The sequence below is a fragment of the Rhinoderma darwinii genome, chromosome 4 (genome assembly GCF_050947455.1).
Source record: "Rhinoderma darwinii isolate aRhiDar2 chromosome 4, aRhiDar2.hap1, whole genome shotgun sequence".
NCBI lineage: Eukaryota > Metazoa > Chordata > Amphibia > Anura > Rhinodermatidae > Rhinoderma > Rhinoderma darwinii.
This window is the reverse complement of record NC_134690.1, coordinates 318,948,810-318,975,977: the sequence shown is the minus strand read 5'-3', so window position 1 is coordinate 318,975,977 and position 27,168 is coordinate 318,948,810. Positions and strand designations below refer to the sequence as shown.

Sequence of the window (27,168 nt, the reverse complement as noted above, 5' to 3'; positions counted from 1 at the left end):
ATGCTGTCACTTGTAATTTCCAACCATGTAAACAGAAAACAGCGTAGCTCGCTGAGCTACGCTGTTTCCGTAAGTCCCATGGAAGTGAAATAGCAGTTACGGAAGCAGAGTAGCATGCGAAAAAATGCCAAAAATGTCCCTGATAGGCAAACCCCTTTAAGGTCCTATTACACGGCCTGACGGGGGCCGTGTAAACAAGCGCCGACCAACTATATCGTTGATCGGCGCTCGTTTGCTCCTGTCACAAGGAGCTTTGTATGGGGTGAGCGCTCTTTACTTCGATCGCCTGTCCCCATATATTTCTATATCATGTCGGTAGCACATCTCTCTGTTTACACAGGGAGATGTGCTGCCTAAACTATACAGTCGATGAACGAGCGTTTGCTCGTTCATCGGCTGATCGTTGTCCTGTTTACACAGGGCAATTATCGTGATCGAGCGTGTTGTGAACGATCGTTTGCCCTATAATTGGCCAGTGTAGAAGGGCCCTTACTCTATGATAATCACAGGGGTCCAGAAAGCTGAGATAAGGGTAGTTTGGTGGGGGCCGCACACTATAGATCTGATTTAGATATCTCTGAGGCTTTCGGTGACATGTAACAAACAGGTTTTTTTTCCATGTAGTCACACCTGAATTTTTGGTATTTGGGTGGTGATATGCTTTATTGGACTAAATTATGTATAGTGTGACTCTGTAGTGTTAAAAGAAGCATATGTTCACCAGACTTGTATTAACATATATCTGCATCTGTCCTTACCGGATGACCATGTCTCATGTGTGTTTGCCTTCTGCCTGAATTTCTCAGCCAGGTGGTCAAGCCTTTGAAGCCTCCTTAGCTCATTAAGTAGCCACTCTTCATACCCCTTCTCACCCTGCTCCAACCTCTGCCAAGCATTTGCAATATCCTGCAGGCCAAACAGGTGACGTAGGTAAAAATAAGGCATGGAAGATAATATATTCATATCTATCTTGACTTGTAGTACTGAAATATAGAACTTTTGAACAGTTTCTTTACTACTTACAGAAACCATCTTGCCTTCAGATGGCATAAATGCAGGTCTATTGCTTATTCTCAACTTTGTTTGTAAAGTATTGAAGTTGATCTCCAGTTGACATTTCTCCTGCACTCTGGGAGGTTTGTGTTTGCGTCGATAGTCTCGGAAGTCATCCAATTTTTTCATCATGGCTTGCATACTCTTCTCTGGGGTGCGATTTTCCAGCCATGGTATTGTGCGTCTGATCCATTCCAAAAGCTAAAATAATAAAGAAGAATGTATGTAATTGACCAGATGAGGGAAATGGGTCACTGTTTATGTCAATATAATGTTGCTACAATCATATATATCCATGTACAATGCATTGGGAAAATCTTTAGACCCTTTAAATTTTTTCACATTTTCTTATGTTGAGGCCTTGTGCTAAAATATATATATATATATATATATATTTTTTTTTTTTTTTTTTTTTTTTTTTGTTTTGTTTTGTTTTAAAAAGTATTCCACCACCATTCTGCACTTAATACCCCATAATCACAAAGTGATAACAGAGTGTTAGTAATCTTTGCTAATTTATTGAAAATTAAAAAATAAAATATTGCATTGACATAAGTATTCAGACCCTTTACTCTGTACTTAGTTGAAGCGTTTTTGGCAGTTATAACAGCCTCCAGTCTTCTTGGGTATGATGCCACAAGGTTTGCACACCTGGATTTGGGGATTCTCTGCCATTTCTTCTCTACAGATACTCTCAAGCTCTATTAGGTTGGATGGGGACCATTGGTGGACAGCCATTTTCAGGTCTCTCCAGAGATATTCTACTGGGTTCAATTCAGGGCTCTGGCTGGGCCACTCAAGGACATTCACAGAGTTGTCCCTAAGCCATTCCTGTGTTGTCTTGACTGTGTGCTTAGGGTCATTGTCTTGTTGGAAGGTGAACCTTTGTCCCAGTCTGAGGTCCAGAGCACTCTGGATCAGGTTTTCATTAAATATCTCTGTACTTTGCTCCATTCATCTTTTCAACCCTGACGTGTCTCCCTGTCCCACCACTTAAAAACACCCCCACAGCATGATGCTGCCACCACCATGCATCACTGTAGGGATGGTATTGGGCAGGTGATGAGCAGTGCCTGGTTTCATCCAGACATGACGCTTAGAATTGAGGTAAAAAAGACCACAAAATCTTGTTTCTCACAACCTGAGAATCCTTTAGGTGCTTTTTTGCAAACTTCAGGAGGTCTTTCATGTGTCTTTTACTGAGGAGAGGCTTCTTTCTGACCACTCTGCCATAAAGCCCAGATTGGTGGAGTGCTGCAGTGATGGTTGACCTTCTGGAAGTTTCTCCCATCTGCACACAGGATCTTTGGAGCTCAGCCAGAGCGACCCTTGGGTTCTTGGACACCTGCCTTACCAAGGCCCTTCGCCCCTGAATACTTAGTTTGGTGGGGCGGCCAGCTCTAGAAAGAGTCCTGGTTGTTCCAAACTTTTTCCATTTAAGAATTATGTAGGCCACTGTGCTCATGGGAACTTTCAGTGAAGCAGAATTTTTTTGTACCCTTCTCCAGATCTGTATCTCCACACAATCCTGTCTCTGAGCTCTGCAGGCAATTCTTCCCTCTTCATGGCCTGGTTTTTGCTCTGATATGCATTATGATCTGTGAGACCTTATATAGACAGGGGTGTGTCTTTCCAAATCCTGCTGTAAAGGATCTGCCAGACACAACTTCTGTGTCGACGCCCATAGGTAATCAGTCTGCACCTGCTTCTATGTCTGTGAGACTGACTCCATCTTCCACCACCCAGGATGGCAGGCTTAGGAGTGGGAGAGCCTATCACAGCCTGGCCAGACAGAGCTAGCTCCCGCCCTCTGTCTATTTATCCTGCCTTTCCTGTTCCTCCTTTGCTTGTGATTCTTCTCTGTTGGTTTCCTGGCCCTGCTGCAGCTTCTTGAACTACTGATCCTCTGCTCGTGATTGACCTTGGCTTTTCTGACCACTCTTCTGCTCTGCGTTTTTGTACCTCGCTCATCTCCTGGTTTGACTCGGCTCGTTTACCTCGCTTGTTGCTCACGGTGTTCCCGTGGGCAACTTCCCCATTTCCCTGGCTTCTTTGTACCCTTGTCTGTTTGTCTGTCGTGCACCTATTGAGTGTAGGGACTGTCGCCCAGTTGTACCCGGTCGCCTAGGGCGGGTCGTTGCAAGTAGGCAGGGACTGAGTGGCGGGTAGATTAGGGCTCACTTGTCTGTTTCCCTACCCCGACATTACATAATCACAAGCCCATATACCTAGTCTACCCTGGTCCCTGACACTACTATGGACCCCCTTGAGACCCTGGCTCAGCAAATGCAGGGCCTCTCCCTACAGGTCCAGGCGCTGGCTCAGAGGGACAACCTGCCTGATGCTACCCTGGTAGTGCCTCTCACCTCACCTCTTGAACCCCACCTCAAGTTGCCTGACCGGTTCTCAGGGGACCGGAAGACTTTTTTCTCCTTTTGGGAGAGTTGTAGGCTCTATTTTCGCTTAAAGCCCCATTCCTCTGGTTCTGAGAACCAGCGGGTGGGTATAATTATGTCCCGGCTCCAGGACGGGCCCCAAGAATGGGCCTTCTCCTTGGCTACTGACGCCCCTGAACTTTCCTCCGTTGATCTTTTCTTTTCTGCTCTCGGGCTCATTTATGACGAGACTGACAAGACTGCCTTTGCCCAGAGTCAGCTGGTGACCTTACGTCAGGGTAAGAGACCTGTTGATGAGTATTGTTCTGACTTTAGGAAGTGGTGCGTAGCTTCTCGGTGGAATGACCCTGCCTTAAGGTGCCAGTTTAGATTGGGTCTGTCGAACGCCCTGAAAGACCTGCTAGTTAGCTATCCCTCTTCTGACTCCCTAGATCAGGTTATGGCTTTAGCGGTACGACTTGACCGACGTCTCAGGGAACGACGGTGGTGTGGGTTGTAGTAGACCGCTTCAGTAAGTTGTGCCACTTTGTGCCCCTCAAGAAACTACCCAATGCTAAGACGTTAGCTACCTTGTTTGTCAAACACATCCTGCGTCTCCATGGGGTCCCTGTCAATATTGTTTCTGACAGAGGGGTACAATTTGTTTCATTGTTTTGGAGAGCCTTCTGTAAAAAGTTGGAGATTGATCTGTCCTTCTCCTCTGCCTTCCATCCTGAAACTAATGGCCAAACTGAGAGGACTAATCAGTCTCTAGAACAATATTTAAGGTGTTTTATCTCTGACTGTCAATATGATTGCGTCTCATTCATTCCCCTCGCCGAATTTTCCCTTAATAACCGGGTCAGTAACTCGTCAGGGGTCTCCCCCTTTTTCTGTAATTTTGGGTTTAATCCACGGTTCTCCTCCGTTTCACCTGGTAGTTCCAAAAATCCCGAGGTAGATGTCGTTCATCGGGAACTGTGCACAGTCTGGGCCCAGGTTCAGAAGAACCTAGAGATGTCCCAGAGCATACAAAAGACTCAGGCAGATAGAAGACGTTCTGCTAACCCCTTGTTTGTGGTCGGGGATCTGGTGTGGCTATCGTCCAAAAATGTGCTCCTTAAAGTCCCGTCCAAGAAGTTTGCTCCCCGGTTTATAGGGCCATACAAGGTCATTGAAGTCCTTAACCCTGTCTCCTTCCGACTGGAGTTGCCCCCGTTTTTTCGAGTACACGACGTGTTTCATGCCTCCCTCCTTAAACGCTGCTCCCCGTCCTTGGCTCCCTCAAGGAAACCTCCGGTCCCTGTTCTCACCCCTGAGGGGGTAGAATTAGAGGTGGCCAAGATTGTGGACAGCAGGATGGTCCAAGGCTCCCTCCAGTACCTGGTCCATTGGAGGGGATACGGGCCTGAGGAGAGGACTTGGGTACCCGCCCGGGATGTTCACGCTGGGGTATTGCTCAGGAGGTTCCACCTTCGTTTCCCCAATAAACCAGGTCCACCTAGAAAGGGTCCGGTGGCCCCTCATAAAAGGGGGGGGTACTGTAAAGGATCTGCCAGACACAGCTTCTGTGTCGACGCCCATAGGTAATCAGTCTGCACCTGCTTCTATGTCTGTGAGACTGACTCCATCTTCCACCACCCAGGATGGCAGGCTTAGGAGTGGGAGAGCCTATCACAGCCTGGCCAGACGGAGCTAGCTCCCGCCCTCTGTCTATTTATCCTGCCTTTCCTGTTCCTCCTTTGCTTGTGATTCTTCTCTGTTGGTTTCCTGGCCCTGCTGCAGCTTCTTGAACTACTGATCCTCTGCTCGTGATTGACCTTGGCTTTTCTGACCACTCTTCTGCTCTGCGTTTTTGTACCTCGCTCATCTCCTGGTTTGACTCGGCTCGTTCACCTCGCTTGTTGCTTACGGTGTTCCCGTGGGCAACTTCCCCATTTCCCTGGCTTCTTTGTACCCTTGTCTGTTTGTCTGTCGTGCACCTATTGAGTGTAGGGACTGTCGCCCAGTTTTACCCCGTCGCCTAGGGCGGGTCGTTGCAAGTAGGCAGGGACTGAGTGGCGGGTAGATTAGGGCTCACTTGTCTGCTTCCCTACCCCGACATTACACCTGCCCAATCAAATTAATTCACCACAGGTGGACTCCAATCAAGGTGTAGAAACATTTCAAAGATGATCTAGAGAAATGGGAGGCCCCAGAGCTAAATTTCAAGTATCATTTCCACTGTATAATTTCCTCTGTCGAATCCAAGGAAAGTCTTAGGGTATGTTCACACGCCCTATTTACGGACGGAATTCAGGCGTTTTACGCCTCGAATTATGCCCGAAAAAACGGCTCCAAACATCTGCCCATTGAATTCAATGGGTTTTACAGTGTTCTGTAAAGACGCCCGCGTCAAAGAAGTGCATGTCACTTCTTGGGACGTCATTGGAGCAGTTTTTCATTGACGCCAATGAAAACCAGCTCCAATTACGTCCGTAAAAGATGCAGCGAAAAACGCGTGCACTTGTCAAAACATCTGAAATTCAGGAGCTTTTTTCGCCTGAAAACAGCTCCGTAATTTTAGACGTAATTGGCGCTGCCATGTGAGCATACCCTTAGACTGTGTGTGTAGAGGACCAATGGTACTTGCTACTAATGTTCCCTCTAAGTCTTGGCAGCTCCTGAATTGAGCACTTAGGGAGCAGGGCAAGTCTCCATCAATGGTGGGCGATCTGATGACCAAAAGTAATACCCCCAGTAAATGCTAATATAGCGACTAATAAAGAGAATAAACTTATTTTAAATTAGTTTTAATTACTTTTTTAAATACTATAATATTACAAGTACACCAATAAAATAGACAGTTATAAACTGTCAAATTAATCAAATAAATTGACCACGGGTGGACTCCAATCAAGGTTTAGAAACATTTCAAAGATGATCTAAAGAAATGGGAGGCCCCAGAGCTAAATTTCAAGTGTCATAGCAAAGGGTCTGAATTCTTATGTACATGCGATATTTTAGTTTTCCATTTTTAATAAGTTTGTAAACATTTCTAAAATTCTGTTTTCACCTTGTCATTATGGGGTATTGAGTGCAGAATGATAGGGAAAAACCAGAATTTTTTAAATTTTAACACAAGGCTTTAACAAAATGTGAAAAAAGTGAATCGGTCTGAAGACTTTCCGAATGCACTGTATGCAGCATTTCCAAATGTAGACATGTTAAAACAGTGCCCCCTCCCCCTATCTGTGGACCCTAAGGATACAGTTACATCTTTTTACCCCAATAATACCAAAATGAAATATCCATTTAATACAGAAACTACATGTATAACTAGCAGTCCTACTTAGGCTTCTGTAGATTTCCAAAGTGATGAAATACAGAGAAGCTCGGATGTCAAATTGAATTATAATGTACGCATAAAAGATATTTTACATTCAAATGTACTGTAGCTCGATGCTAAAGCTACACTATTCACTAGGATATTCCTTTTAGATCAAACAGAGAAATCCAAGTGAATTGAGATTGCAGGCGCAAGATTTTAAAATTCTTGTGTTTCTGTATGCCATGCCAAATACAGATCACTGGTTGCAGTACACAGCACTGTGTACAGGGTCAGACTGACCCACTGGAGTACCAGAGGATCCTCCGAGGGCCCAGCCTCTGTCACAATAATGGGTCTTAAAGGTTCAGCAGATGACAACCTCATTTGGCACCGACTTTGGAGTCAATCACTTGCTAATAGGATCTTTTTTCTAAGGTCATATAATCTATCGCTGTATGCAATACAACAAAATTTATGATGCCGTTAAAATTGGACATGCATATCATTTCCTCTGTCGAATCCAAGGAAAGTCTGAGTGTTAAGGATCTGCCAAGCACAGCTTCTGTATCCACGCCCATAGGTAATCAGTCTGCACCTGCTTCTATGTCTGTGAGACTGACTCCATCTTCCACCACTCAGGATGGCAGGCTTAGGAGTGGGAGAGCCTATCACAGCCTGGCCAGACGGAGCTAGCTCCCGCCCTCTGTCTATTTATACCTGCCTTTCCTGTTCCTCCTTGCTTGTGATTTCTTCTCTGTTGGTTTCCTGGCCCTGCTGCAGCTTCTTGATCTACTTGTCCCTGCTTCGTATTGACCCTGGCTTACTGACTACTCTTCTGCTCTGCGTTTGGTACCTCGTACACTCCTGGTTTGACTCGGCTTGTTCACTACTCTCCTGCTCTACGTTTGGCACCTCGTACTCTCCTGGTTTGACTCGGCTCGTTTACTACTCTTGTTGCTCACCGTGTTGCCGTGGGCAACTGCCCCGTTTCCCTTTGTTCTGTGTTTCCTTGTCTGTTGTCTGTCATGCACTTATTGAGTGTAGGGACTGTCGCCCAGTTGTACCCCGTCTCCTAGGGCGGGTCGTTGCAAGTAGGCAGGGACTGAGTGGCGGGTAGATTAGGGCTCACTTGTCTGTTTCCCTATCCCTGTCATTACACTGAGACTGTGTGTGTAGAGGACCAATGGGACTTGGTACTAATATTCCCTCTAAGTCTTGGCAGCTCCTGAGCGGAGCAGTTAGGGAGCAGGGCGAGTCTCCATCAATGGTGGGCGACCTGATGACCAAAAGTAATACCCTCCAGTAAACGCTAATATAGCATACTAAATAAGAGAATACTATAATATTACAAGTACACCAATAAAATAGACAGTTATAAACACCAACTATAGTCTTCAATGAAAGAATTCCTCATTACACCACTGTCCTTATGGATAGCGCCACAGACCCCTGTAGATAGTACCACACAGACCCCCTGTAGATAGCGCCACACAGCCCCTGTAGATAGCGTCACACACATCCCCCTGTAGATAGCGTCACCCCCCCCTGTAGATAGCGCCACACACAGCCACCCCCTGTAGATAGCATACGACATCCCCCTGTAGACAGCGTCACCCCCGTAGATAGCATCACATGCAGCCCTCTGTAGATAGCGCCACACAGACCCCCGTGTAAATAGCGCCACACAGCCCCCCCTGTAGATAGCGCCACACAGCCCCCTGTAGATAGTGCCACACAGCCCCCTGTAGATAGTGCCACACAGCCCCCTATAGATAGTGCCACACAACTCTCTGTAGATAGTGCCGCACAGCCCCCTGTAGATAGTGCCGCACAACCCCCTGTAGATAGTGTCGCATAGCCCCCTGTATATAGTGGCACAGACTGCCCTGTAAATAGTGCCACACAGACCCCCCCTGTATATAGTGCCACACAGACGCCCCTGTAGATAGTGCCACACAGACCCCTTGTATATAGTGCCACACAGCAATCCCGCCTGTATATAGTGCTACACAGCCCCCTCGCCCCATGTATATAGTGCTACACAGCCCCCTCTCCCCTTGTATATAGTGCTACACAGCCCCCTCTCCCCTTGTATATAGTGCTACACAGCCCCATCTCCCCTTGTATATAGTACTACACATCCCTCTCCCCTTGTATATAGTGCTACACAGCCCCCTCTCCCCTTGTATATAGTGCTGCACAGCCCCCTCTCCCCTTGTATATAGTGTTACACATCCCTCTCCCCTTGTATATAGTGCTACACAGCCCCCCTCTCCCCTTGTATATAGTGCTACACAGCCCCCAATACACAGCCCCTCTCCCCTTGTATATAGTGCTACACAGCCCCCTCTCCCCTTGTATATAGTGCTACACAGCCCCCCTCCGCCTGTATATCTAGCTGCAGAGCCCACTCCCCTTATATCGTGCTACATAGCCGCCCTCTCCCCTTGTATATAGTGCTACACAGCCCCCCTCCCCTTGTATATAGTGCAACAGAGCCCCCCTCTCCCCTTGTATCTAGTGCTACACACCCCCCCCCTTGTATATAGTGCTACACAGCCCCCTCCTCCCCTTGTGTATATAGCGCTACACAGCCCCCCTCCCTTTGTATATAATGCTACACAGCCCCCCTCCCCTTGTATATAGTTCTACACAGCAATTCCCCCCTGAATATAGTGGTACACAGTGCCCCTCTCCCCTTGTATATAGTGCTACACAGCCCCCCTCCTCCCCTTGAATATAATGCTACACAGCCCCCCTATCCCCTTGTATATAGTGCTACACAGACCCTCCCCTTTTATATAGTGATACACAGCCCCTTTCCCCTTGTATATAGTGCTACACAGCCCCATCTACCCTTGTATATAGTGCTACACAGCCCCCCTCCCCCCTGTATATCTAGCTACAGAGCCCACTCCCCTTGGATATCGTGCTACATAGCCGCCCTCTCCCCTTGTATATAGTGCTACACAGCCCCCCTCCCCTTGTATATAGTGCAACAGAGCCCCCCTCTCCCCTTGTATATAGTGCTACACATCCCCATCTCCCCTTGTATATAGTGCTACACATCCCTCTCCCCTTGTATATAGTGCTACACAGCCCCCTCTCCCCTTGTATATAGTGCTACACAGCCCCCTCTCCCCTTGTATATAGTGCTACACATCCCTCTCCCCTTGTATATAGTGCTACACAGCCGCCCTCTCCCCTTGTATATAGTGCTACACAGCCCCCTCCCCTTGTATATAGTGATACACAGCCCCCTCCCCTTGTATATAGTGATACACAGCCCCTCTCCCCTTGTATATAGTGCTACACAGCCCCATCTCCCCTTGTATATAGTGCTGCACAGCCTCCCTCCCCCTGTATATCTAGCTGCAGAGCCCACTCCCCTTATATCGTGCTACATAGCCGCCCTCTCCCCTTGTATATAGTGCTACACAGCCCCCCTCCCCTTGTAGATAGTGCAACAGAGCCCCCCTCTCCCCTTGTATATAGTGCTACACCCCCCCTCTCCCCTTGTATATAGTGCTACACAGCCCCCTCCTCCCCTTGTGTATATAGCGCTACACAGCCCCCCTCCCTTTGTATATAATGCTACACAGCCCCCCTCCCCTTGTATATAGTTCTACACAGCAATTCCCCCCTGAATATAGTGGTACACAGTGCCCCTCTCCCCTTGTATATAGTGCTACACAGCCCCCCTCCTCCCCTTGGATATAATGCTACACAGCCCCCCTATCCCCTTGTATATAGTGCTACACAGCCCCCTCCCCTTTTATATAGTGATACACAGCCCCTCTCCCCTTGTATATAGTGCTACACAGCCCCATCTACCCTTGTATATAGTGCTACACAGCCCCCCTCCCCCCTGTATATCTAGCTACAGAGCCAACTCCCCTTGAATATCGTGCTACATGGCCGCCCTCTCCCCTTGTATATAGTGCTACACAGCCCCCCTCCCCTTGTAAATAGTGCAACAGAGCCCCCTCTCCCCTTGTATATAGTGCTACACAGCCCCCTCCTCCCCTTGTGTATATAGCGCTACACAGCCCCCTCCCCTTGTGTATATAGCGCTACACAGCCCCCTTCCCTTGTATATAGTGCTACACAGCCGCCCTCCCCTTGTAAATAGTTCTACACAGCAATTCCCCCCTGAATATAGTGGTACACAGTGCCCCTCTCCCCTTGCATATAGTGCTACACAGCCCCCCTCTTCCCCTTGTATATAGTGCTACACAGCCCCCCTCTCACCTTGTATATAGTGCTACACAGCCCACCTCCCCCACAGCTCCTTAAAAAAAAAGTTTGTACTTACCTAGCCCCGTTCCTGCGACAGACGGAGCACTACACTGCCTCTCCGGCGGGACGAATGGGCAGACCGGCGTGATGTGGCATCATCACGCCGGCCTGCGTGACTCCCTTATAGGCTGCAGGTCTAATGTGGCCTGTAGCCTAGAGTATTCATTTGTATGTGCGTCATATCTAAGGACGCACATACAAGTGAATGTGGCTGTCACTAGCACCGGAGCCCCCTCCGGTGCTAGCGACACCACTGCATCCGCCCGCCACCCATGACAGTGCGGGGAGTTTAAATTTTAGTGAGCGGGCGGACCGTGGAAGGTGCACGGCCGTGCAGCCGTGCACTTAATAGGGAACACTGCTTGCTACTACAGTCTAGCATAAAATTGTAGTCAGAGAAGGTGGACAACCACAGGAAAGCTTTAATGGATTCATTTATCTGAAAAGTAGCTTTTGAAGATATGTGATATTACCTCACTCGCCAGTCTCTCATACTCTTCCATCATTTTTTCATTTTCCTGATTCACAGCAAGCACTTTGCAGATGCGATTAGCTGCTGTCTCCGCCTGTAAACATTTCAATGAATTATAGGGTTGTTTAGTATGGATTGTCAGTTATCCTAAATTATAAGCCTTGCACATACAGTCATTGGGATTTCAGTGATGACCCAAACAAAATAATCCAGCATCATCAAACATTTTTGGAGTTCATGAGCAAATCAGGCAACAAACTGCAAATTTCAATGCAAGCAAATAATTAATGGTACAAATCCTACAAGGTCGACATGTTTTGAACAGGTCTAGGTCTAACAGGTCTAATTTCAAGCCTCGATATCCAGGCATTTTCAGAGTTGCTTTTTAAAGCGCTTTTTATTTTTGCTAGAGTTTTTTAAGCGGATTTGAGGAGTATTTTTGAACCGTTTCTTGAAGTGTCAATTGGAAATGGGAAAAATCAGCTTGTAAAACGCTTCAAGTAGTGACATGTCACTTCTTTTATACGAAGCGTATTTTTCCGAGGTATTTTTTTAATTCAGCAGTGCAAAAATGTGTATTTCCCATTTGTATGTGTATTTTAAGTGTATTTTGTAGTTTAATACAAGCATTTTACGCCTCAAAATACGCCTAAAAATATGCTGTGTGAACATGGCCATAGCTAGTGTCTAGACTACAGTATATAAGCCTTCCATTAGGATTTTAATGTGAATCAAATTTCTTTTATGGTGAAGAAGATTGATAAAATGTTTGATCACTGACATTCCACAGACATGAGTCTCCTTCAGTGCATCATTCAGAATTAAGAAAAAACCCTATAATTCCCAGATAACATATTAGGGTCTGCACACACACTGTAGACAATGTCATTAAAAAATTACACAAATAAAAAAAAAGGACATGCGGATTTTAGCATAGATTTGCTTTGGATGTCATCTCCCATACATTTTTTCTGCTGGGTGTGGGCATTTTAAACTCCATTCACATACATACCGGTAGTAATTTGAACATGGCCTTAGTCTCTTTATCAAAAAGTTAAAGAGGATCTTTCAACACATTATGCATCCCTATATAAGGGCAGCATATTATAAAGACAGGTCCTCGGAGCTATTATACCCAAAGGCACAAAAAATTTTTGTGTTGTTTGGTTAATAGCCGCTTAGACAGAAAACTGCAAATTAATAGTTATGAGTCTGCTATATACAAGAGGAAAGCGCTGCCTGTATACATAGCGGCTGTCAATCATTGGTCAGGGGGCGGGAGAGGCGTGAATACAGCGGACTCATAACTATGAGTCTGCTATATTCTCTTATATAGCAGATTCATATTTTTTTGTTTAGTTTGGTACAATTTCTCAGCTGATCTGTCATAATATGCTTCCTTAGGGCAGTATACTGTGACGACAGACTCGCTTTAACTTCTGCTTTTAATGGTATGTACCACTCTCAGTCCATCTTAAGGGGTATATCAACAAATATAGATCGGCCCATTTAAATAATACAAAGGTACTGCTAATACCAGCAACAGGGAGAATGGGAAAAATCATTGGACAAACCCTTGCCAAACATGCTACTAAATGGAGGCAATAGGCCTAAAGAAACAAACTAGACCTTTTTGGATCTAAGTATTGGAATAGTACCACTTAAACCATGAAGGTCTGGAGGAGTTATGCTTTATATTTTTAAAAATATTACAAAGATTTTTAATTACTTTTTGTGTTCTGGAAATTTGCTATGAACTAGTAGAGGCACACGATTTAGTCATAATGCAACAAAAATGCCAACATACCTGTTCTGCACCAGCAAAAGCATGGTAAAAACATGATACGTAAGTCATGATAGCTCTCTCATCAGGTTTTGGCGTGCTTACAATATCTGTAAAAAAATCTTATGAATTACCACAAACTCCTAGGTTACCTACAAATCCCTACCAAAAAGTCACAGACGGTATTAGTAGGTCATTTACCTGGAAAGAAAAACGGCAAATGTGGAATTAGATCAGAAAAGACAATCCATTATATCAGGAGGACTACAACTATGGCAATTTCTTTCAACGTAATAATATAGCTTTGTGTAATATCTCTTTCCTTCATTTAATTACTTTGTCCTGTACAAAATCCATAGACAAGGTAAGGCTGGTCTGATCTGGCATTAGTGGGTCAGCAATATTTTGACGTAGAAAATATTGCACATGCTTTATAAACGATGCTTAGGCTTGAAACATTGGCACTGTGGAGAGAAAAAACCCAAAGGGCCCACTGTGCTTTACCTTGTGCTACGGCCCCCTCTGTTTTAGGGATCTCAGCACTAAGACAAGTAAGACAATCATAGAGTGATGCCATATCCTAGCAATGTGCCATCACAAAATACTGGCAAATTAGATAGATGGGAATTCGTCTTGCTAGATGGGTACAATGGACCCATATGTGGTGGTTATCATTCACATCTGGTGGGACAACAAAATCAATCGCCATAAGGCCCAACTGGCAGAAATGTAGCACGTAACTTTCCTGTCAGGCAGGCTGGAAGGGTTAAAAAATGTCTGGTGTTAATTATGGATACTTTGTGGTAAAAAATGGCACTACTCCCATTGAAGACAATAAAAATCAAGGTTGCCACCAGTTTCCTTCAAACTTTTATAACAAGCATGATCATGCAGTATACATGAATGAATCCTTACTATGGTGGGAAAAATCCTTCAAGCCCCACCTTAAACTGAAAACTGTTGGCCAAGAGGAGAACACGTAAAAAAATGACGGCAGGTGCTATATAAATTTGCTGCACACCACTTTCTACTCTAGATCAACTTGACAATTTTTATATATGCGCCCCATATGTAATAATCCTTGGTCACCTTGTTGTGCATTAGTTTCCTCTTTATTAGAGCAGATGGATTCCTACCTTCAGCGTCTAACATCTTCGGTATATCTAGGTATTTTTCTGCCACCTCCATTGCTAGGTTAATGTTTCCAACAGGGTCATCCTGTAGAAACAAAAATTATATTATATATGTGCAGAAATATTGTGCATATGCCTTTATTTAATAGTACTGGTTTTTATGTTTCTGAATTTCCAAGATGAACCAGATTCATGTGATGTTAATGCATTTTTGGTTAATTTTTTGCAAACATTTCTGGAAGTAATACAATATTTAGTTGGTTACTGTTATTAGAAAATGTCACACTATTGATTTATTCAATGCATCAGGACTTTGACCTAAAATACCAGGCAGCGCTATGTGGAGGGAAAAACATAGCATACTATATCTTAGGCCCCATGCACATGACCGTGGCCGTGATCACAGTCACCTGCATTTATGGGCCGTGCTCCGATTATGGGAGCACGGTCCATAGAATAAAAAACATGTCCTATTTTTTACGGAAGCTTTCTACGACCCAGAAACTATTTCTCACTATGAGGACACTGGTCCTTGAAGGGATACACATGTATTTTCCCTATTATACGGTTGTTACCTCTTTCCATTGCTCTTATGGCTATCATAAGGCTAACGCTTTTTTTGGAACAGGACACCTATGTTCCACCAGTTACTGTAACAAGAGCACAAACGATTTCTCTACCGCTAATATTTAAGTTCAGATAAATGGGAAAATTAGCCAGCCAAGTTATGAATAGAAGAACATTTTTAGTTTGGGGTATCAGAGTATATATGTGTCCCAATTGCTAGAACCATTTTTACTCGCTTGTATAGTTTATCGTAATTACTCTACAAAACATGTGCATGCTATGTAGAATTGTATATGTAATTATGTGTAGTATATATAATACACATCAATAAAAAAACATTAGGCATTGACATTTGCAGGGAATTCCTTCTCCTGTGACTGACATCCCACTTTCCAATGTGCTTTCATAGCATATTTACCTAATGTTACCCAATACTGTCAGATACAGACTTCATGATGTCATTTAATTTCTGCTGAGTGTTATGATTCTCTTGCAAAAAAAAACCCCTATCATCATAGTGTAAAAGCAGCGATCAGATGATGCAAAAGTGGAAAATCCAGTGTATAAAATGTGTGTTCCTACATGACTACCCTGTTGGATATATTTTAATTCTGTATCTGGCCTGGACAAATGCTTTATGATTCCTCTTTTAGCATTATCTGAGCCTGTCGTACATGAGAGAGAGAAAGATTAAGCAGCATTCCCTGGGATTACACTGTATAGACAGGCTAAGATATCAGCCCTGCCAGCTCGCTTTAGTTTCCTAAAATAGGCTAGTGATGTGGACTGAAGGCTGTCAGGTCAGAATACAATGAAGTAATATATAATATCAGAGCGGGGAGGCAAGAGTGGAGTGCAGGCATTTCTACATATTTGGTTAATTTCATCTTGGCATTTTTGGTTTTAAGTTAAATAAAACCAAGCAGCCAAAAACCAATATATTACAGCTAAGAGTTCATTCTATAAAATACATACCATGATACTGCTGTGAGCATATATGGCTGTGTTCACACAACCTATTTTCAGACGTAATCGAGGCGTATTATGCCTCGTTTCACGTCTGAAAATACGGCTACAATACGTTGGCAAACATCTGCCCATTCATTTGAATGGGTTTGCCGACGTACTGTGCCGATGACCTGTCATTTACGCGTCGTCGTTTGACAGCTGTTAAACGATGACGCGTAAATTGACTGCCTCGGCAAAGAAGTGCAGGACACTTCTTTGCAACGTAATTTGAGCCGTTCTTCATTGAAGTCAATGAAGAGCAGCTCAAGATTTACGAGCGTCACAGACGCCTCGCATAATGCGAGGAGGAGCTTTTACGTCTGAAACGATGCAGCTGTTTTCTCTTGAAAACAGTCTGTCTTTTCAGACGTAAAAGACAGTTCTCGTGTGCACATACCCTAACTATGAAGATGGCTGCTTTATTGTTATAAATATGTTAAAAGAGGAAAATCTAAAAAAAAAAGAAAAAGTGCTTTCCATTCTGCATTCCATACAATGTATAGAAGTTAGGGGGAGGGGCACAGGGCTTCATTCGACCAAATAGCTATTAATTAGCCATTTGTGTATCATATGCTAATGTTATACGTTGATTCATTTTTTATTCTTTTTTTTTTCTAAAAGCAAAGGGGGGGGGGGGGATTTCTCAGTCTATAAAGTGTAGCTGTCATATAGTGTGGATGTCATATAGTGTAGATGTCATATAGTGTAGATGTCATATAGTGTAGATGTAATATAGTATAGCTGTCATATAGTGTAGATGTCATATAGTGTGGATGTCATATAGTATAGCTGTCATATAGTGTAGATGTCATATAGTGTAGATGTCATATAGTGTAGATGTCATATAGTATAGCTGTCAAATAGTGTAGATGTAATATAGTATAGCTGTCATATAGTATATATGTCATATAGTGTAGATTTCATATAGTATAGCTGTCATATAGTGTAGATGTCATATAGTGTAGATGTCATATAGTGTAGATGTCATATAGTATAGCTGTCATATAGTATAGATGTCATATAGCATAGCTGTCATATAGTATAGCTGTCATATAGTATATATGTCATATAGTGTAGATGTCATATAGTATAGCTGTCATATAGTGTAGATGTCATGTAGTGTAGATGTCATATAGTGTAGATGTCATATAGTATAGCTGTCAAATAGTGTAGTTGTAATATAGTATAGCTGTCATATAGTATACCTGTCATATAGTATAGATTGTACAAAATATTCCACAGCACACGCTTGATCAGATTCTTTCCACTTCAATTTTGAGAAGATGCAAATTCCATGTCCAGAAATCCCATCCAGACAGATAACTAGTATACAAAACTTGAGGACAGCATGAGTATGGCAAAAATATAATTGTGTTTATTAACACATCCCAAGTATATAAAAAAACAGCTACGTTTCGACTCCGCAGGAGCCTTTCTCAAGCACAGTTTTTTATATAATTGGGATGTGTTAGTAAACACAATTATATTTTTGCAATACTGATGCTGTCCTCAAGTTTTGTATATAGTATAGATGTCATAGTGTGGATTTCATGTAGTATAGTTGTCATATAGTGTAGATGTCATATAGTATAGCTGTCATATAGTGTAGATGTCATATAGTATAGCTGTCATATAGTGTAGATGTCATATAGTATAGCTGTCATAGAGTGTAGATGTCATATAGTATAGCTGTCATATGGTGTAGATGTCATATAGTATAGCGGTCATATAGTATAGCTGTCATATAGTATAGCTGTCATATACTGTAGATGTCATATAGTATAGCTGTCATATAGTGTAGTTGTCATATAGAGTACTTGTCATATAGTATAGATATCATATAGTATAGCTGTCATATAGTATAGATGTCATAATATAGCTGTCATATAGTGTAGATGTGATATAGTGCAGCTGTCATATAGCATACCTGTCATATAGTGTAGCTGTCATATAGTATAGATGTCATATAGTGTAGCTGTCATATAGTATAGATGTCATATAGTGCAGCTGTCATATAGTATAGATGTCATATAGTGTAGCTGTCATATAGTATAGCTGTCATATAGTGTAGATGTCATATAGTGTAGATGTCATATAGTGTAGATGTCATAGTATAGCTTTCATATAGTATAGATGTCATATAGTATAGCTGTCATATAGTGTAGCTGTCATATAGTATACTTGTCATATAGTATAGCTGTCATACAGTATAGATGTCATATAGTGTAGCTGTCATATAGTATAGATGTCATATAGTATAGTTGCCATATAGTGTAGATGTCATATAGTATAGATGTCATATAGTGTATCTGTCATATAGTATAGCTGTCATATAGTGTAGATGTCATATAGCATACCTGTCATATAGTGTAGATGTCATATAGTATAGCTGTCATAGAGTATAGTAAAAAATATTCCACAGCACTCGCTTGATCAGATTCTTTCCACTTCAATGTTGAGAAGATGCAAATTCCATGTCCAGAAATCCCATCCAGACAGATAACTAGTATACAAAACTTGAGGACAGCATCAGTATGGCAAAAATATAATTGTGTTTATCAACACATCCCAAGTATATAAAAACAGCTAAGTTTCGACTCCGCAGGAGCCTTTCTCAAGCACTGTTTTCTTATATACTTGGGATGTGTTAGTAAACACAATTATATTTTTGCCATACTGATGCTGTCCTCAAATTTTGTATATGTAATATAGTTGTCATATAGTGTAGATGTCATATAGTATAGCTGTCATATAGTGTAGATGTCATATAGTGTAGATGTCATATAGTGTAGCTGTCATATGGTATAGATGTCATATAGTGTGGATGTCATATAGTGTAGCTGTCATATAGTGTAGATGTCATATAGTGTAGCTGTCATATAGTATAGCTGTCATATAGTGTAGATGTCATATAGTATAGCTGTCATATAGTATAGCTGTCATATAGTATAGCTGTCATATAGTGTAGATGTCACATAGTATAGATGTCATATAGTGTAGATATCATATAGTATAGCTGTCATATAGTGTAGCTGTCATATAGTATACCTGTCATATAGTATAGCTGTCATACAGTATAGATGTCATAAAGTGTAGCTGTCATATAGTATAGTTGCCATATAGTGTAGATGTCATATAGTATAGATGTCATATAGTGTATCTGTCATATAGTATAGATGCAGGGCCGCCATCAGGAATTTCAGGGCCCCCTACAGCTAAATGTTCTGGGCCCCCCTACCGTGGCACCGCCTGTTACCGGTACTCCGTCCAGCACTATATCATGCTACCCAGGGCCGCCATCAGGGGGGGTATTAGGGGTACTGATGTGAGAGGCCCGGCCAAACCTAATTGAAAGGGGGGCCCGGCAAACTGCCGCGACTTGCCTTCGGTAGAAAAAAAACAGGCCCCTGCAATGGGGCCCGTTTTTTTCACCAAAAGAATGTCGTGAGCTGCGGGCCCCCCTTTCAATTAGGTTTGGCCGGGCCTCTCACATCAGTACCCCTAATACACCCCCTGATGGCGGCCCTGGGTAGCATGGGGGTCGTCATGGGGGCCGTCAAACACGCCGCCCGTGCGACCGATCGCGCGCACCCGCAAACTCCCGCGCATGCGCACCCGCGACCGCCTGGAACCGCGCACCGAATTTTGAGGCAGATTTTGACCTGCCCACACTATCTTGCCACGTTTTTTGCCTGCGGCGATTGAGGACAGCAGACAAAAAACGCAGGGAAAAATGCATTTTCTGCCTTCCATTGATTTCGATGGGAGGTCAGAGGCAGAACCGCGGCAAGAAAGGACGTGCTGCTTTTTCTTTTTTCCGTGACTGGCTCCCATTGATTTCAGATTAAATCAATGGGAGGCGGTTTTGGAAGTTTTTTGGTGCTGATTCTGACGCAGTGTCCGAGTCAATATCAAGGCCCAAAAACTCTGTGAACTGGGCCTTATTGTTAGGACTTATTCAGACGAACGTGTAATACATCCGTGCAACGCGCGTGATTTTCACGCGCCTCGCACGGACCTATGTTACTCTATGTGACCGTGCAGACTGTCAGTGATTTTCACGCAGCGTGTGTCCGCTGCGTAAAACTCACGACATGTCCGATATTTGTGCATTGTTCGCGCATCACGCACCCATTGAAGTCAATGGGTGCGTGAAAATCACGCCCAGCACTTCCGCAGCAGTATAAACTATGAATGAAATCAGAAAAGCACCACGTGCTACAAACATACAGAATTTCATTAATGATGGCGGCTGCGCGAAAATCACGCAACCACGCATCATACGCTGCTGACACACGGAGCTGTTATGGACCTTTTGCATGCGCAAAACGCCACGTTTTTGCGCGCGCAAAAAGCACAGGCTTGTGTGAATCCGGCCTTAGGGTAGGAACACACTAGGCATGAACACTGCGGATTTTATGCAACACAATTTATTGTGGAAAATCCGCAGCGTATCACAGTCGCAGCAGAGTGGATGGGATTTGAACAAATCTCATTCACACGCTGCAAAAAAAATTGACCTGCAGTGTGGCTTTTTAAGCTGCAGCATGTCAATTTATTCTGCAGAATCGCTGCTCCTCTGTTGCGGAAATGCTGCGGTTCTGCCGCAAAAATCACAAATGAGAAAAAAAAAAGGCACTTTTTTAAATTTATAAAAAAGTTTAGACTTGCCCCGGCTGTAGTCCTGGTGACGCGATCCTTTATTCTTAGCGCAGCCCGGCCTCCTGTCATGACGTTTCATCCCATGTGACTGCTGCAGCGGTCACATGGTCTACAGCGTCACCCCAGGAGGCGGGGCTACGTTCAGAAGAGAGAGATGCGTCACCTAAACTACGGCCGGGGCAAGTCTAAACTTTTTTTTCCCTGCAGGATTCCCGCAGCGGACATGCCTCACGAAACCTGCGCCACTATTTGGTGCGGTTTTGCTGGTAGAATTCCCTGCGGCTACCGGGGCGGATAAGCTGTGTAGTTTTAATCAGCATATCCGCCTAGTGTGTCCCTTATGATGTCGCTCCTGGAGCTGCTGCCGGTCTCTAAATAGGCAGTTGGTCCAGTAGAATTTGGAATTATTTTTTTTTGTGAACCAGCTTAAAAAAATACAAAACTTTTTTTGTGTTAGGGCCTGTTCACATCACCGTTCGCTTCCGTTCCGGGGTTCCATCTGAGGTTTCCGTCGGGTGAACCCCACAATGGAAAGTGAAAGTGACAGCACAGCTTCCGTTTCCGTCACCATTAGCGCAGTCGACTACGCTATTGATTCCGTCCGAAAACCAGCCGGAATGGTGACGAACGGAAACCATTAGCGATGTTTCCGTCACCATTGAGATAAATGGTGACGGAAACGGAAGCTGTGCTGTCACTTTCACTTTCCGTTGCGGGGTTCACCCGACGGAAACCTAAGACGGAACCCCGGAACGGAAGCGAACGGTGATGTGAACAGGCCCTAACACAAAAGTTTTGTATTTTTTTAAGCTGGTTCACAAAAAAAAATTATTCCAAATTCTACTGGACCAACTGCCTATTTAGAGACAGGCAGCAGCTCCAGGAGCGACATCATAAGGGACACACTAGGCGGATATGCTGAGTAAAACTACACAGCTTATCCGCCCCGGTAGCCGCAGGGAATTCTGCAAGCAAAACCGCACCAAATAGTGGCTCAGGTTTCGTGAGGCATGTCCGCTGCGGGAATCCTGCAGGGGAAAAAAAGTTTAGACTTGCCCCGGCCGTAGTTTAGGTGACGCATCTCTCTCTTCTGAACGTAGCCCCGCCTCCTGGGGTGACGCTGTAGACCATGTGACCGCTGCAGCAGTCACATGGGATGAAACGTCATGACAGGAGGCCGGGATGCGCTAAGAATAAAGGATCGCGTCACCAGGACTACAGCCGGGGTAAGTCTAAAGTTTTTTATCAATTTAAAAAAGTACCTTTTTTTTCCTCATTTGTGATTTTTGCGGCAGAACCGCAGCATTTCCGCAACAGAGGAGCAGCGATTACACAGAATAAATTGACATGCTGCAGCTTAAAAAGCCACACTGCAGGTCAATTTTTTTTGCAGCGTGTGAATGAGATTTGTTCAAATCCCATCCACTCTGCTGCGACTGTGATACGCTGCGGATTTTCCACAATAAAATGTGTTGCATAAAATCCGCAGTGTTCATGCCTAGTGTGTTCCTACCCTAAGGCCGGATTCACACGAGCGTGTGCTTTTTGCCTTGATATTGAATCGGACATTGCGTCAGAATCAGCACCAAAAACCTTCCAAAACCGCCTCCCATTGATTTAATCTGAAATCAATGGGAGCCAGTCGCGGAAAAAAGAAAAAGCAGCACGTCATTTCTTGCCGCGGTTCCGCCTCTGACCTCCCATTGAAATCAATGGGAGGCAGAAAATGCATTTTTCGCTGCGTTTTTTGTCTGCTGTCCTCAATCGCCGCGGGCAATAAACGCAGCAAAAAAACGCGGCAAGATAGTGTGGGCAGGTCAAAATCTGCCTCAAAATTCTTTAAGGAATTTTGAGGCAGATTTTTTTTCTGCCTGCAAAATACTCTGTGTGAACAGGGCCATACTTAAACAGCACTGTGAGACATTTTACTCACTGTGTCAGAAGAGCTGCTCCCACTCCAGTCCTCTTCAGGCGATGTCTTCCAGGCGATGTCTTCAGTCCAGACGTCCGGGCTGTCGCATCTGGGAGCGCCCGGGCTGTCGCATCTGGGAGCGCCCGGGCTGTCGCATCTGGGAGCGCCCGGGCTGTCGCATCTGGGAGCGCCCGGGCTGTCGCATCTGGGAGCGCCCGGGCTGTCGCGGGTGCGCGCTTCCGGGCTTTCGCGGGTGCGCGCGCGGGCGGTCTCGAGTGCGGGCGTTCGTGGGTGCACGCTCGCGAGTGCGCACGCGCGGGAGTTTCCTTGTGTGCGCGATCGGTCGCGCTCGCGGGTGGTTCGACGGCCCCCATGACGAGAGGGGGGGGCCCGCAGCTCACGACATTCTGTGGTGAAAAAAACGGGCCCCATTGCAGGGGCCCGTTTTTTTCTACCAAAGGCAAGTCGCGGCAGTTGCCGGGCCCCCCTTTCAATTAGGTTTGGCCGGGCCCCTCACACCAGTACCCCTAATACCCCCCTGATGGCGGCCCTGTATAGATGTCATATAGTATAGTTGCCATATAGTGTAGATGTCATATAGTGTAGATGTCATATAGTGTAGCTGTCATATAGTGTAGGTGTCATATAGTATACCTGTCATATAGTGTAGATGTCATATAGTATAGCTGTCATAGAGTATAGTAAAAAATATTCCACAGCACTCGCTTGATCAGATTCTTTCCACTTCAATGTTGAGAAGATGCAAATTCCATGTCCAGAAATCCCATCCAGACAGATAACTATTATACAAAACTTGAGGACAGCATCAGTATGGCAAAAATATAATTGTGTTTATTAACACATCCCAAGTATATAAAAAACAGCTAAGTTTCGACTCCGCAGGAGCCTTTCTCAAGCACTGTTTTTTATATACTTGGGATGTGTTAGCAAACACAATTATATTTTTGCCATACGGATGCTGTCCTCAAGTTTTGTATATAGTATAGATGTCATATAGTGTGGATTTCATGTAGTATAGTTGTCATATAGTGTAGATGTCATATAGTATAGCTGTCATATAGTGCAGATGTCATATAGTATAGCTGTCACATAGTGTAGATGTCATATAGTATAGCTGTCATATAGTATATCTGTCATATAGTGTAGATGTCATATAGCATAGCTGTCATATAGTATAGCTGTCATATAGTAGAGCTGTCATATAGTATAGCTGTCATATAGTGTAGATGTCATATAGCATAGCTGTCATATAGTATAGCTGTCATATAGTATAGCTGTCATATAGTGTAGATGTCATATAGCATAGCTGTCATATAGTATAGCTGTCATATAGTTTAGCTGTCATATAGTGTAGATGTCTTATAGTATAGCTGTCATATAGTATAGCTGTCATATAGTATAGCTGTCATATAGTACAGCTGTCATATAGTATAGCTGTCATATAGTGTAGATGTCATATAGCATAGCTGTCATATAGTATAGCTGTCATATAGTTTAGCTGTCATATAGTGTAGATGTCATATAGTATAGCTGTCATATAGTATAGATGTCATATAGCATAGCTGTCATATAGTATAGATGTCATATAGTGTGGATGTCATATAGTGTAGATGTCATATAGTGTAGATGTTATATAGTGTAGCTGTCATATAGTATAGTTGTCATATAGTGTAGATGTCATATAATGTAGATGTCATATAGTGTAGATGTCTTATAGCGTATCTGTCATGATACATTTAATACAATTTAGAGGAATCTACATAGGTAGTCCCCTTTATGACCAGAGTGTTTCGGTCCTAAATGACACTTGTTAGCGATTATGCACACTTGGTGGGTTAACGGCCCTACATTTTTTAAAGATGTCAGGATACCAAAATAATGTTTGCAATGTTTTTTTCGTGACAGAGAGGTCTGTTTTTTTAAAATAAATTTTTCAGATAAATACATTTTTGCTTTTTTAGTTTTAGTAGGAATAAAGTGAACAAAAAGTATATTTATTTCTTAATTTATAGTGCTTTATTCTTCAAATTTGCAGATTCACACTAAAATAATATATTAAAATTGGTCCTGTAGTTTGTTTAGTCTATTTTGGTACATAATAGGTTAATTCTCAGGTGAACAGGGCGGCCTGGCAACAGTTTGGGTTGGCGTGGGCGGTGTGTTTTTTCCCCCTTTATTTGTAACTGAGGCATCCCTAGAAACCAATGCTGGGGGCATCACGTCTTCGCCTGTCCAAAAGAGGCAGCAGCATTGCTCATTTAATGCAATTTAGACTTCAAAAGAGAAGGCATAAGTGAGATAAACCCCTTTTATCTTCCCCTCAGGGTTTACGGCTGTCTTGAGACAATCAGGTACCCGACCTGCTCCTACTAGTTTGGAGTAGCTTTAAAGCGGTGACACCAAAAGACGTCGCCGCAGACTTGGGACCTGCACCGCATGCCGTCGAATGACGGTGGGCAGCCGTTAAGGGATTAAAGTTGCTGTCCATGGCTGTGGTTGTCCATGTAAAACATGGTTGCTTTCTTTCAAAAATAGCGCCACACCTGTCCATGGGTGGTGTCTAGTATTACAGCTCAGCTCTATTGAAGTGAATGGGACTTAACTGCAATACCACACACAACCTGTGGACAGGTGTGGTGCTGTTTTTGGAAGAAAGCAGCCACATATTCTAATTCTGGATAATTTTCATAAAGAACAGTTTATGAAATGGTACAATCCAATGCATCTCTATTATTATTATTATTATTATTATTATTATTATTATATTACTACAAGTATATCTGTAACACTTTCCATAACTTATCTTGTGCAGATCTCAAGTTACAGTCTTTGTTATATCCTAGAGCTGCTTTCAAAATTCTGCAGCCTCCAGAGCTGAAATCTCCTTGCATTCCTTGCTGGCTCATTGTCTGTACAGAGCTTGCTCAGCTAATTTGGATGCTGGGAAATGTCATTTACATCTTTGTACAGTAATCCAATGTAGGAAAAGCTTTGGCTATGTTCGATCGGTCAGAATTTGCAATGGGTAAATCCACCGTGGATTTTTAGTGAAATCTGCGGTTGAACTCGAATTTCTGCAGTGGATTTCTATGTGGATTCACACATGGATTAGCTACATTGAATTTTAATGGAGCTAATACACTGCTTTTAATAATGAAATCCGCATAAATGAACAAATTGCTGCATATTATAAAATCCATGACGTGGTCATTTTTCCATGTGAATTTTTTATGGAGAATAAGAATGTGGCCTAAAAAAATTCTGTTTACATGTATTGCCAGAGGAATTACTGTGAATTCTGTCTGTATTTAGGCTCAGAATTTGTGCGTGGGTACAGGCAGAATCCACATTGTGTTATGTTAACATACCCTAAGGCCTTATTCAGACGTACATTGAATACGTCCGTGTGACGGCCGTTAAAACAAAGGCTGTTGTTTCAACGGACCATGTGAAAGGTCCGTTGAAAAAAAGAACATGTCCTATTTCCTTCCATTTTCACGGATCCCTCCATAGACTGAAGTCTCCATATTTCACGTCCGAGTTTCCCCACCTTCATCTGAATAAGGCCTAACAGTGCAACTGCATTAGGGAAGTTACGCTAAACCAGTAGGAGATATGTCTGACACCAAGCTTGTTGACTGTTTCCAATAACAACCATCAGATTTGTAAATGCAGCAATTGCCTATGATACATGATGTACCTCAAGATCAGGACAGTTTATGTAATTCAACTACACAGTTACTCAACTTTTTATGTAGATGAATTCTCTATATAAACTGTAAAATGGTGTTTAGAAGTAAACTTATGCCTCACCCTTTTGTTGAGGAGGATGAAGTTATAAAAGTATTGTGTTTTGAAAAACAAACAAATCACGTGTGCATGCAGCGTTAGTCAATGTAAGTAAAAGTCACATGGGATCTCATCTTAGTATGATGTCAACCTTATTTAGCTTGGAGTAGTCAATGAGATCAGGCCGATGTCTGTGGATCAGGGCACATAGGCCAAGGCCATCTTTCCAGCTTTATCACAAATAATGCAAAAAAAACAAAACAAGTTATACGTTTCATTAACAAATATACCTAGTATTAACAAACAAATATAAAAAATATATCTATATTTTAGGTCACTTTTTTCGGGTAGAAATTATATTTTTTTGCCTGTATCAGACTACAAACCTTTAGACCCGGTGCACACAACCGAGTGCCACTTGGGACGTTTTTCATGGCATCCGAGTGGCACCCGATAGTTTTCACCAACCCATTCACTTTAGCAGGTGAATCGGGTCTGTGAAAACGGACCCAACTCTCCGATCTGTAGAAAGATAGGACATGTCCTATCTTTCCATAGATCACGGATGGGACTTGGGCGGCACAAACGGTGGTGTGCATTAGGCCTTAGGACTGGGATTCAGACATGGCATAGTGTTGCCATTAGGCCTGCATATCTGCAGACAATCCACAGCAAAACCCACATGCATTAGATGCAGATTTGCTGCGCATTTCACCCTTTCCATTGCAAAGGGTGAAATCTGCTGTGAAAATCTGCCGCAATTCCACAACATAATAGGCATGCT

The 27,168-nt window shown here is 43.5% G+C and overlaps 1 protein-coding gene across 2 annotated transcripts in view; it reads right to left on the bottom strand.

Moving 5' to 3' along the window:
• Positions 1–27,168, bottom strand: part of ACTN2 (actinin alpha 2) — a 105,716-nt gene that overhangs the window by 30,627 nt on the left and 47,921 nt on the right. Inside the window, exons 6-11 of one of the 2 annotated variants that reach the window (XM_075862759.1) lie at positions 26,536–26,614; positions 14,429–14,510; positions 13,317–13,402; positions 11,511–11,603; positions 1,024–1,254; positions 759–906 (exon numbers count right to left, since the gene is read on the bottom strand). In XM_075862759.1, the coding sequence (XP_075718874.1) occupies positions 759–906; positions 1,024–1,254; positions 11,511–11,603; positions 13,317–13,402; positions 14,429–14,510; positions 26,536–26,614 (719 nt within the window). The remainder of the gene's footprint in view (positions 1–758; positions 907–1,023; positions 1,255–11,510; positions 11,604–13,316; positions 13,403–14,428; positions 14,511–26,535; positions 26,615–27,168) is intronic. The other variant, XM_075862758.1, reaches the window with a different exon arrangement.